Raw genomic sequence first — 12,690 nt, 5'->3', positions numbered from 1 at the left:
TTCAATTACAACAATTTTTCAGAAATCAGAAGCATTTTAAGTCAGTAAATTTTGTTCTTAGTAACAAGAATGGTCTGACGACTTTCTAAGTAAAATTTTTAATAAAAACATATAAAACTTAATCCAGTTTCCTTTTTAATATGATTTTTAAAATCCTATGAAATAACTGAATTGGTAAACTAAAATGATGTTGGGCATTTAGGTCCCACTATTGAAGACCGTAAATTTACCTATGTAGAGTGGTTGGATGTAGTGATGCCATCTGAAGGTTAACATAACCTCAATTAAAGCCAAGAAGCTCTTTAGAGAGTTAATTGGTTTGTGGAAAAACTCCAAAAACTATTGCTTTGCTTTTTTTTCCCCCTGCCTTGCTGTCTCTTTTCCTTCTCTCTCACTCTCTTCAAACAAAAGCGAGAATGTTGGTGATGCATCATTTATAAATTACTTTGCAATTGCACAAAACCAAACATTACTTTGAAAACAAAACCAACTCCTGCTGTGGACGCAGCATGTTTGATGGGAGCCCTTCAAAAGCATTCATGGCCTAATGGAGGCTGTTTACGTGGAGGCTTCGATCCATACCTGCTGTCCCCTGTCACTCCCTGGAAACTTAGTGGCAGATGTTGCTGTGCTAAGTTGTCTCTGAAGTGGCTCTCTGTCCTCATCTCCCCACCACAACAGAGTCAAACTATATTAGATCTCTTTATTTGTGCCTAAGGCAAGTTTAGGAGCACAGCTGTGTCCACCCCAGCTCTACCTTTGGTGTTTCGGACCCCCAGGCAGCAAATGTGGGACCAAAACTGTTCTGCCACTATCAACTACGTCCACTGACAATCCAGCAGCCTCCCTGCAGGCTGGGAAGGACCTGTGCCTCTGCTCCACAGATGTCAGAGACAACCTGCTAACTCACACCTGTACAAGCTTCCCTAACCTTGCGGATTGTGAGATGAAAAATGGATGACTCTGAGGACTTCCATTCACAATCAAAGCTTCGTGCCTTGTCTGTGTGCAGCCCTCAAACTGGGCCACCCTCCGTAGGAGCAGGCAGCATGGGATGGGGGGTGGGGGCAGGGATTTTCTCTCTCTCTGCTTTGATACTTTATGCCTAAACTTCAATTAGTTGATCAAGGACATTAATTCAGCAGTGAATTCTTCTGAAAACTAGTACAAAGAGGCCTCTGAGCAGGAGAAGGAAAACATTTGTTTGGCTTGAAATGTAGCATAACAAGACTTCCAGAGTGAGTAAGTGGGGGAGAGAGATAGAGAGATAGGGAGACAGGGAGATGGGGAGAGGGGGAGAGGGGGAGACGGGGGGGGGGGGGAAGGGAGGGAGAGGGTGTGAGAGAAACAGAGAGGGTGTGAGAGAAAGAGAGAAATAGAGAGAGAGAGAGAGAGAGAGAGAGAGAGAGAGAGAGAGAGAGAGAGAGAGAGAGAGAGAGAGAAGGAGGGGGAGAAAGAGAAAAAGAGAGAAAGAGAGAGAGAAGGAGGGAAGGAGGTTGAGAGATTCTGTGTTGATTCTATTTACTGAACTGAACTCTCCTGAGGGTTTTGAAGCTTATCTGCAGTGAACAACTTATGAATAAATGTTTTTTTTCAGGTGAGAAGAAATGCTGTTAACTAGGCAGAGTGGTATTATTTTGATGCCATGGGTCAGACACCCTAAAGATGACAAATGTATTTCCTACCTTGCTAACAACATGCTTGTCTCTCTTTTTTTTTTAAACAAACATCTCTACAGATTTTTTAAAAAAATTTTGTTTAATCTCGCTTTTGAAGTTCACAGGAGGCAGAACACTTATTCTCTGCTGCTGGTGCTAGATAAACCCACCTGCCTGTTCTGTGGCCCCAAAAATAGAATAGGATTTTCCATAAGTTGTCAACAAGGCAAAGGCTGCCAGGGCATCACAAAGAAACACTTCTCTTGACACAGTTGCCTCACTGTTAAGATTAGGTTTATACTTTTCCAAAAGAAGGACTTTTTGGTAACAGTATATGTACAAAATAAGACTTTTAGGACAGCCTGTACAGTATGATTTACATTACAATATATTTTTAAAATGTTGATTCAATGTTGGTTTTTTTTAAAGGATTATTTTGCATGAGAGTTACAAACAACTTTTTTTAATGTTTTTTTTGGAGGGGGGAAGGCAGGGCAATTGGGGTTAAGTGACTTGCTCAAGGTCACACAGCTAGTAAGTGTGTCAAGTATCTAAGGCCAGATTTGAACTCCGGTCCTCCTGACTCCAGGGCCAGTGCTCTACTCACTGCACCAGCAAGCTGCCCCTCAAACAACTTTTTAAAAGAGAAAATAATATTGAAATCTGGAATTGAGTATCCTAATATCTGCCCCCAGGCTATCTTCTCTATCAGCCCAGCCCACCAGCTGGCAGTTCAGCCCAGCAACAAACAAGGATCATGAGCTGACTTCCCCCTCCCATCCCAAATGGAGACTCTACAGGCCTACTAGAAAACAGGCTATTCAGGCTGCCCTACCTGGCAACCTTCCAGCCAATGCAGGAATTCTGGGATCCTTCTTAAAGAGAAGGAGTGGGGGAGGTTCAATGTCACAGTCCAACCAGCAAATGAATGATCTTTTACCAGATATATTGCAGCAGCCCCTCCAGACTCCTAGGCATTACCCACTGACTTGTAAGGACTTCTGGGCATTGTCCTATGCTCTGAAGCACCTTCAATCTGCATGGCAACTGACCTCCCTCTAAATGTTGCCTCCTCTATTTAGAAAGTGAACTCAGAGAGAGCAGGGACTATCTAGCTTTTCAGCTTCTCCCCTCAGTGCTCAGCAAAGTGCTTGTCACATAGTAAATGCTCAGTAAATGCTGTTGTCAGTGTTTCATGTATGCAAGAGGCATGCCGAGTGGTTAACACATAAAGGTGACTATTTGAAATCTCAAATTCTGAAGTGTCACAATGAGTTTGGTTCTCTCTTCAGTGGCTGGAGACCAGCTTTATAGGGATGCAAAGGAGCACAAAGGAGAATGTTCCTTCTCTTATGTCATGGAGTTTAGTATGACCTCACATCCGTGCCTAAAGAGAGTATGACAAGGGGGATAGCTAGCTCAGGATCCCAAGAAAAGAGGTGACAATTCTTGAATGGACATGCTGGTAAACATTGGGGGAAGAAAGGAAGAGAGGGAAAGGGGGAGAGGGAAAGGGAAAGGAAGAGAGAGAGAGAAGGAAATGGAAAGAAGAAAAGAAAGAAGGAAAGAAAAAAGAAAGAAAAAAAGAAGGGAGGGAGGAAGGAAAGAAAGAAGGAAATAAAGGAAAGAAGGAAGGAAGGAAAAGAAAGAAGAAAGAAAGAAAGAAAGCTTCTCTTCAAGCAAGTTTAACTTTCCTATTCTTGTAGCAAGTACAAATTCAGGACATAGCCTAGTGACTAATGTTGGGACTTAGACTGGCTTGAAGAAAGAACTGTGAAAGAAAAATAGGAATTAATGGGATAGTAAAATTCTGACTCCCTATACCTGGTTTCAAATAAACTATATCTTCACCATGTTTTAACGTTGGAAATGTTTCTATAAATTGCCATCAAAAATTTAATGATCAAACAAGCAAGAGAAGAAGGGGAAAGAGCATGTAATGAAGACATGATTTTTACCTCTAAAGAAAGTTCAAATATAAAGTAAATTAAAATAAACCAGAGTTTTTAAACATGAGCAGTGAATGGTACTTAGACATGCAGGGTGTCCCAAGAGTCTTAATGCAGTTTTAAGTTACAAAAAATAACCTTCAAAGAGGCTGAATGTAATATCTTCTACATAATCAGGAAATATTTTAATGCTAGAGGAAGATTTTAAGATGTCTGTCTAGATGGTGCCCCATGCTCAATATTAACTGATCTGAGTTGAAAATCTAATATTAGGAATAACTTCTACTTGGGAAACAGTCATCATACTCATATCTGATATTCTTAACACCTATAAAAACTAAGGAGATTGAGAATAACAAATACTCTCAATTCATCATAAACAGGGATCAAAACATAAGCACATCCCCCCCAAATATGATATGATTTGAATACATTGTTCTCATAATAAAGTAGATCTTAAGTCAATTTTTAAAATGAGATAATATCTAAAGCTTCCAATATAAAACTCACTAACATTTTAAGCTTTTCCTATGCATCAGAATGTCAAATATTACACAAAGCTACCTCTGCAATACAATCCCAGCAAGTAGTTAACAAATGCTGCTAAAGTCTGTGGCTTTGTTTTTCCAAAAATATTTGATGCATCAGTTAATTTTTTTCTTTTTAGTGAAGTGTTTTTCAAAATATGGTATCTAACAAAATCGAAATTTTGAAACTCAAGCTAGGTTTCTTTGCAAGCTTCTCTAGAACAACCCCTTGTGAGAGAAGAAGCCTGTTCAGTATTATCTTCTCACCTCTACTAAGGCTAAATGTTCAACCTACTAGATATAAATATCCAACTCACTGGATATAAATATCCAATGACTATTATTTCTCTCTTGCCATTTTTCCCTTAATATTGTTGCAACTTTAACTAGTTTAACTAGTTAACTAGTTTAACTATGGCCTATTACAAAATATTGAGGTGAGTAAACATTTCATATAATTATTTTCTCAGAAAATCCATGTTTGATTTTTTATGTAATTCAATTTCTTTTTTTTTAAAATAAGCTTTTATTGACTTCTTTGGGTTTTTTTTAACATCATCATAGTTTTCCCCAGTATTCTTTCTCTTCCCCCTTCTAGAGTGTCATCCGATATAACAAATTACATTTTTTAAGACAAAAAGAAAAAGAAGAGGAAAAAAGTCAGCACAATTGATCATTATATTGAGGATATCTAAAAACTTCATGTGCAATGTGTAACACTTCTGGAGCTTCCACCTCTGTGACAAGGCGGTGACTTCTCATCTCTCTTCTTTCAAGCCATACTTGTTCTTTATAATTTTGAAGTATTCATTTTTGATTGCATGTGTGGTTTTTATGAATTAATTTACTGAATTAATGAATTAAAAACAATAATCAACACCTACAAGAATGATATTCAGAATGAACTGTGAAAAAAAATTTTAAAACGCACTAATTTATTAGCTTTGTTCAGAGTCCAAAAAAGGGGACAAACAAGGAATTCTTCAGGGAAAGGTGAGGATATATCACAGCTCTAACACTGTAACAGCTAAGCGAGGGCAGAATTACTCAACTCCTGCTTTGTTTCTGTTTTCTCCACTAAGGATAACGGTCTTCAATTGGGAAAGGACAGAACAAACACCCCTCAAAATAGAAATTGTAGTTCAAGTATACCCTGGCCCAGTGGAAACTGTGCTGAATTTGATATTAAAGGATCTAAGTTCAAATCCTAGCTGTAATACTTACTGTCTTTGTGAATTGGGACCTCAATTTCTCCTGTGAAGAGAGTAGGTTTAACTAAAGGGCCTACAAGGTCCCTTTCAGCTCTAAATCTCTGATCCTATGATGCTAAAATAGGTAGAACCAGTAAAGAACATAAATGTGTTTTGAATGAATCCAAGTCCTCAGTCCAAGAAAAATGTGTCCTAGGCTGCTTAGGGAATTCATAAATGCAATGTTTTAACCACTTTTAACTATCTTTGAGAAATGATAGAAAATGACTAATGAGGCTAAAATGTTTTCTTAATTTCCAAACAAAGGAGAACAGGGTAGTTTCCCAAGACTATGGGCCAATAGTCTAAAAGTTAAGACTCATTCAGTAAAATTCGAGAGGGATTAGTGAATGTATGGATTGTGAGTACTTAGAAACAAATAAGATGAGTAATGGGGATTATATAGGGTTATTAAAATAAGTTATGCCAACCTAATCTTATTTGGTTTTCTTCTTAAAAATGTTGGCGAATCAGGATATCATATACATATATGTATATATTTATATATGTGAGTGTGTATATATGTATGTGTGCATATATAACATCTAGATTTAATGGAAAAGATTCATGAAATCTTCTGTGATATATTCTTCTGGTTAAGATGGTGAAAATGTTAGGTAAATCCAACAGAATCCAACGAATGTTTAAACATTCAACATCAACCTAAAAGAAGATAACTAATGGAATGCTACAGAGAAATGTTTTCCTGCTCGTCTATTGAACATTTTTATCAATTACTCACATGAAGACACTATAAAATAAGAAGAATATAGAAAGTTAAGAGGATAATTAATATGGTAGATAATTAGAATTAAGAACACAGTTACTTGTATGCCTGTCCCATCTTTTCCACTATACTGTAAATACCTTTAGGACACAGTCTGTGTCTTTTTCATTGCTCTATCTCTGTATGTAGAATAGTGTTTTGTACCTAGTAAGTACTTAACAAATATTTATAATATTTAATTAAATCTTTATAGATTAGATTGATAAAAGAAAAGTAGCAAGATGAAATTTAACAGATAAATGTGAAGACATGCATTGAGTTCAGAAAACCAGTTGCATCACATATGGGAGGGACATTTGAGTTTGCAGAGGTTCATGTTGTTCGTCAGCTAAATTTGAGCCAGGAATGTGATGTGGGTGCCAAGAAAGCTACCACTATCTCGGGCTGAATTGATAGAAATACAGCACCTCAAACAAGGGAATCAACAGTCTCATAGTACTCTATATTTGTCAGACAACATAGGAATAATTGTGCAAACAGTTATACATGCCACAATTCAAGGGTTTTGGCAAACTAGAGTGTGTCCAGAGGATCCTGACAAAGGGGTCTAGGAATCAGAATGTAGAAATGACTACAGAAGAAACCTAGTACCTTTAATATTTCTGCAAAATAAAAGACTAAGAAGATACAGGTTAGATGTCTGAAAGCATTTTAAATTTCTCTAAAAGGAAGGCCTGAGACCAGATGGATGAAAAAGAAGCTGCTTCATAAGGTAGTGAGTAAAATCCTAGAGGTATTCTAACCAAGGCTATTTTACTGTTTCTCAGGGATACTTTAGGAGGGTTGCAATTGGCTGATGATTAAACTATATGATTATCAAATATTCTAGGATTCTATACCATCTGACTTCTGAAGGAAGGTACTATTCTATGTTCTGGGAAAGACATATAACTTAAAAAAAACTAATGTCTATGTTTATTAAACTAAATTTAATCAGTTCTGCTACCTTGAAAAGAGAATAACTGATCCAGTTTTGATGAATATGACGAAGAAAACACTTCTGAAGCCAAATAAATAAACATAAAATGAAGTAACCTCAATATCACAAAACTCTACTAAGATTTCATGATTCTCATTTCAAATGACCTCTATTGTACTATATAAAAATATTTAGCATTATATTTCCAAAGTCATATTTCATTAAACATTAATGTTTCTACTTTAAAATAGGGCAAGAGAAAGTACAGAAACTTATATTGGCCAGACCTTTACATAACTCTAGTGCTTTCAATGACAAAGAGTGAATTCAATGAATGTACTTATATTTATTTCTTGGGAACTTCACCACAATTGGTGCCTATGGCTTGAACAAAAATCTATGGAAAGTGTATATTTTAATATGCAGTCACTTAGTAGTTCTATTTCCCACTATCATGGATGATAATTCATTAAAGATTCTCTTGGGATAGAAATCATTCCTTCAATAGATAAAATGAGAACTTTGAAATGTTTTTCACTTAAGATTTTTCTGCCTTTACTGTCCTGAAATGATCACACTTCACATTCCCTTTGCACCATCACCATAACATATACAAACCTCATCTCCTTCCTGAGGTCGCATTAAAGAAACTCTGTCATACTGCCGACGTAACAAAGCCCAGAGTGCATCAAGCCGGCCCTGTAATGACAGAAAAATCATATGGCGACTAATACAAAGCAAATGATTAGTGTCTGTTGAATAAATGGCTCAGAGAAAAAAAGGGAAATTAAAAAAAATAATTGTACTACAACTGAAGACTACTGGCTCTGATTTCTGACTTGTGATAAAAAAGAAATAAATTCTTTAATGTGGAAATTTGGACCTGTGCTGCTCCTTAGTATGACATTTACTATTATCTATGCTTCATTTTTTGTTTACTTGGTTCTGTGACACTCCCCAAACCCCAGCCCTGGAAATAACGGTTAAGAAATGGATCACTTAAACATCTGATTTTCCCTTCTTTTCTTTTGTTCTCCTTTGGTTCATTGTCATTCATTTCCTCATCACTCCCCCAACTCAATCAGTATAGAAGCAGAAGAATCTATCCATGTCATTCATTGCTTATAACAATGTAGAAATTATACATATATATATACACACACATATACATACACACATGTATAAATATATATGTACATGTGTTTGTATATATGTATATACATGTACACATACACACATACACATATACACAAATATGCATACATATGTACACATATACATCTATACATTTTATTTAAATATAAATATTTATTTAAATTTATTTAAATTAAATATAAATATTTAAATAAATATAAATGTATAGATGTATTCATATATATGCATATGTATATATGTATACATGTATGGACATGTGTGTGTATATATGTATGTATGTGTGTATGCATGTTATATGTATGTATACATGCGTGTATATTTATGTATCTATATATATTATATATCACAATATTGAGAGATGACACCTAGGTGGTACAATGCTACAATGGACCCGGAGTCAGAAAGACCTAAGTTAACATACAGGTTCCGACACTTACTAGATGTGTGACCTTGGTCAAATCACTTAACTGTTATTTGTCTGCTCAACTCTAAAATAGGGATAATTAGGATCAAGTGAAATAATATTTAAGTGCTTAGCAGAGTGCCTGGCACATAATAGGCACTAAGTGCTAGCTATCGTTATTATTTATTATTGCTATTTTCATCATATTGAAAACATCATCAAATGGAACTTTTTGCTATATTTCAGAAATACCTTATATTTGCATCACATAGTAATTTGAGTATTTTCTTTCAGACTCTGTAGGTTACATTATAAATAATGTAAATTTTAAAAATTTCCATATATCTAAAGTATTATGGTTAGACTTTTTTTGGAGAATGGATAAATTACAATCTGCTAAAAACATCCAGATCTTACAGTGTCTTCTGAACTTCTTCAATAACAGGTATAGTATAGCCTTGAATGAAAGTGAGTTCATCAGAAAAATTACCTTTTGTCAAGGTAATGCCATTATGACACAATAGCTAGAGTTGGTCTTGGAGCCAATAAGAACTGAGTTCTCTTCCTCTCTCTGACCCATGCTCATCATGTGACCTTGGACTCAACAAGCAATCTCTCAGTACTCCAGGAGACTCTCTAAGACTACACATTCACTGGAAATGCTGACTTGCACAGTTAGGAGTTTCCTCTCCCAGGTATTATCTATATCACCGAATTTACAGATCCAGGCTCTATCTAACCCCTCCCAGTCTTTGAATTGTCTTGTCCAGGACAAGCATTTTTTTTTCCATGGAAATATTTAGCAGATTTTCTTTATTGAAAATAGTCTTTTCACTCTTGTTCACACTTCAAGAAGGCAACATGAAACTGCAGAAGAATTAAGAAGATCTCCTTTAGCTATCAGGTCTCTCCGATGATTTCTAAGAGACTGTTTTGCAATAACAGTTACTCAGTTCCTTGAATTGTTTTTCAATGGTGACCACAATTTCCTTCATGCTTCTGTACAGCTGATTGTATTTCATCAACAAGCTTAAAGGATCCTTGAAATTTTTTATTTCTCCTTATCAACAGCACTGCAATACGTCCTACAATTTCATTGAGGTTTATTCATTCGGAGCCAGAACTTTTGCTCATGCTTCATTGAAGTACTATGTTGTTGTTGTCCAGTCAGTCATGTCTGACTCTTTGTGGCCCTATTTGGGGTTTTCTTGGCAAAGATACCAGAGTGGTCTACCATATCCTTTTCCAACTCATTTTATAGATGAGGAAATTGAAACAAACAGGGTTAAGTGACTTGCCCAGGATCACACAATTAGTGTTTCAGGCCAGATTTGAACTCCACTAACTAACAGCCCTGAAGTAATATAGCCATTCTCAAAAACCACAGAATTAAAAACACAACAAATGAGAGCAAGGAAACGTGTAGATGGCATGAAATCCACCACTCAATTAATGGAGAACTAACGAAAGGGAAGGAAACCAGCTCGATCCAGTTTCATTTGCTGACAGATGTTCTGAGTCAGCTTAATCTCAGTAGGAGCACACATGTATGACAAAATGAAACCATGTCAAAATTACTGCCTGGCTCAAGTAATCTGCACACAAATGTCAGCATTTTATAAATATTTGCATTCATTTTTTTTTTGTTCATCCATTGGATAGAATCAGAAGACTTATGAACTATGGCAAAGGAATTAAGCACAACAACGAAAACACTCTAACTTCAATAATATGAATGTATAGAACAACAGAACAAAATGGAATATTATGTAACTGTAATGATTATTCCTGCCCTGACAATAGATAAGGAAATGTTCCTCCTTGGTTTCATTGGGGAGATGACGGCCTCCAGGTATATAAGACCACTATATGTAGTTTTGCTTACCTGTTTCTCTGTTACATGGGATGGATCACTGCAGGGAGATGGGTGGGGGAAGAGAGAAACTTCTGGGGTGTAGGATGCTTATTTTAGTATCAGGGAGAGAAGGATGAAAGGATTTTAGGTCATCTGAATAGGGAGTCTATATTCTAAAATTTCACATAACTCAATTGGGAAAGACAGTTCCTACAGGGATGGAGAATATTCTGAGTAGAATACTTCCTCATTCCTCCTCCTCACTGAGCTACAGAAAGGAGAATAATAAGTTGATGGAGCCATAAGCTCTGGTGGTGAAAGTCAGAACCCAAGCCAGAGTAAGAGACATCCTCCTAAGACTCACAATAGCTAGTGCGGACTGTAATTGGAAAAAGGAATGGTGTAATGGACGTGGAATGACGCAGATGAGAGAATGCCCCAGCTGCAGCTATGATCATCTGAGAACTGGGCAGAGGCATCAGATCTAAAAAAGGCCACAGCATGTGAAGCTGAGGAATACTTAAGGAGGAACTTTGGTGGAGTTGGGTGTAATATAGTTCACCTGTACAGAGTATACACTATTCTTTGATTCTTCTTTCCTCTTTAATAAAACTTTTGGATATAAAAATGTAACACTTACAAAATAATAATTTAGAATAATATTTATAATAATTTGTAATAAAACTTATGAAACTTTTATAAATATGGCCAGCATACTTGCAAGTATAGAGATGTAGCCAGTATCTTGGCCTGTCCAATTAGGATACTTTCCAGGGATTTCTGAGTAGGAGTCAGAGCCAGAACTAGCTGAATACCTTCCAAAAATGTTCCTAGGCTCTTTGCACCATAAGCATCTCTGACACAAGAGCTACATATGGTTGAGGTTTTTAAAACAAAATTCAGCCAACAGAAAACACTAACTAAATGAAAATGAATCTTTGAATATGCAACAGGCCTAGGTGAGGCAGGATGGCAGATTGGAAGGTTACCTTGATTGGAGTGTACCACTTTGTCTGAGGGGCCTGGTATGTAGGTTTGGGCCGAGGGGGTCTAGGCCTGACAGGTTCTTCTGTTTCTTCAGGAATTGTCACCACAGCATTTTTGGCTTTTTCTAACCTTGCACCTTCTTCAGTAGAGCCTTTATCACCCCAACGAACCTGAAGAAAAAACAAACAGATACGTGTTTTCAGATATCTAGCAGCACCTTATAATGTGAGATTCTTATGTTACCTAACAGGTGGTTGGTTGCTTATATCAGAATGAAAAAGTGAATCTGGCTGGAGCCTAACCTCAAATGTTCCTCCCATATTACTTCAGTGGAAAGAGTCATGAAGCCTTGAGTTCAAATCTGGCCTCAGATATGCTACCCCTGAGTAAGTCACTTAACCACTGTCTTCCTCAGTTTCCTGAGCTGAAAAATGGGTATATTTATAGCCATCATTCCCCATGATTGTTGTGAAGATCAAATAAGATAATACTTTTTAAGTGCTAAGCACAGTGCTCGGTACATTGTAGGAATTTAGTAAATGATTGTTCCCTTTCTTTGTTCCTTTCTTCTTTGAAGGACTGAAATATGCTTGAAAACATGTAAACAATAATAAATCAGCAAGCATTTATTAAATACTTATATGTGCCAGGTACTATGCTAAGTGATGGGGATCCAAAGACAAACAAAAAACAGTTCCTTCCCTCGAAGAATTTAATATTCCTTCCTTACTTGCTTCCTCCCTTCCTTCCCTCCCTTCTTCTTTCCTTCCTTCCCTCCTTCCCTCCATTGTTCCCTCCTTTCCCTCATTCCTTCCCTTCCTTCCCTCCTTCCCACCCTCCTTCTGTGTTGGTAAGCAAAATGGGCTCCTTAGCACTTAGTTCAACCAAGTGCCCTTGAATAGTTTGGCTTTTGTTCCCTTTGAGTAATTCAGTGTATTTCATTGAGCCTTCCTAAGTGCTAAGCCCCAGGCCCAAACCCCTCTTAGGTGCAAAACCTTAGTGGGTGTGGATTGTCAACTAAGGTGGGGCCCAAGGTAGGGTTAACTCCAGGGAGGGCCTAGTTTATATGTCTGGGACAGCAGAGGCTTTTAGACCACGTGGGTTTAAGTCACCTCTTTGTGATGAATCTAGGTCATGTGGGTGAGTCGCATGTGTGACTCACCCCTGACCCTGAAAAAGATATAAAACCAGGGGTTGGCT

The 12,690-nt window shown here is 37.0% G+C and overlaps 1 protein-coding gene across 1 annotated transcript in view; it reads right to left on the bottom strand.

Moving 5' to 3' along the window:
• Positions 1 to 12,690, bottom strand: part of ANTXR2 (ANTXR cell adhesion molecule 2) — a 207,572-nt gene that overhangs the window by 73,451 nt on the left and 121,431 nt on the right. Inside the window, exons 15-16 of the mRNA XM_036763092.1 lie at positions 11,493 to 11,660; positions 7,709 to 7,789 (exon numbers count right to left, since the gene is read on the bottom strand). Of these exons, the coding sequence (XP_036618987.1) occupies positions 7,709 to 7,789; positions 11,493 to 11,660 (249 nt within the window). The remainder of the gene's footprint in view (positions 1 to 7,708; positions 7,790 to 11,492; positions 11,661 to 12,690) is intronic.

Source organism: Trichosurus vulpecula, chromosome 6, assembly GCF_011100635.1.
Source record: "Trichosurus vulpecula isolate mTriVul1 chromosome 6, mTriVul1.pri, whole genome shotgun sequence".
Classification (NCBI taxonomy): domain Eukaryota; kingdom Metazoa; phylum Chordata; class Mammalia; order Diprotodontia; family Phalangeridae; genus Trichosurus; species Trichosurus vulpecula.
Note: the sequence above shows the minus strand (reverse complement) of the source record. Positions and strands in the feature narration are given on the sequence as shown.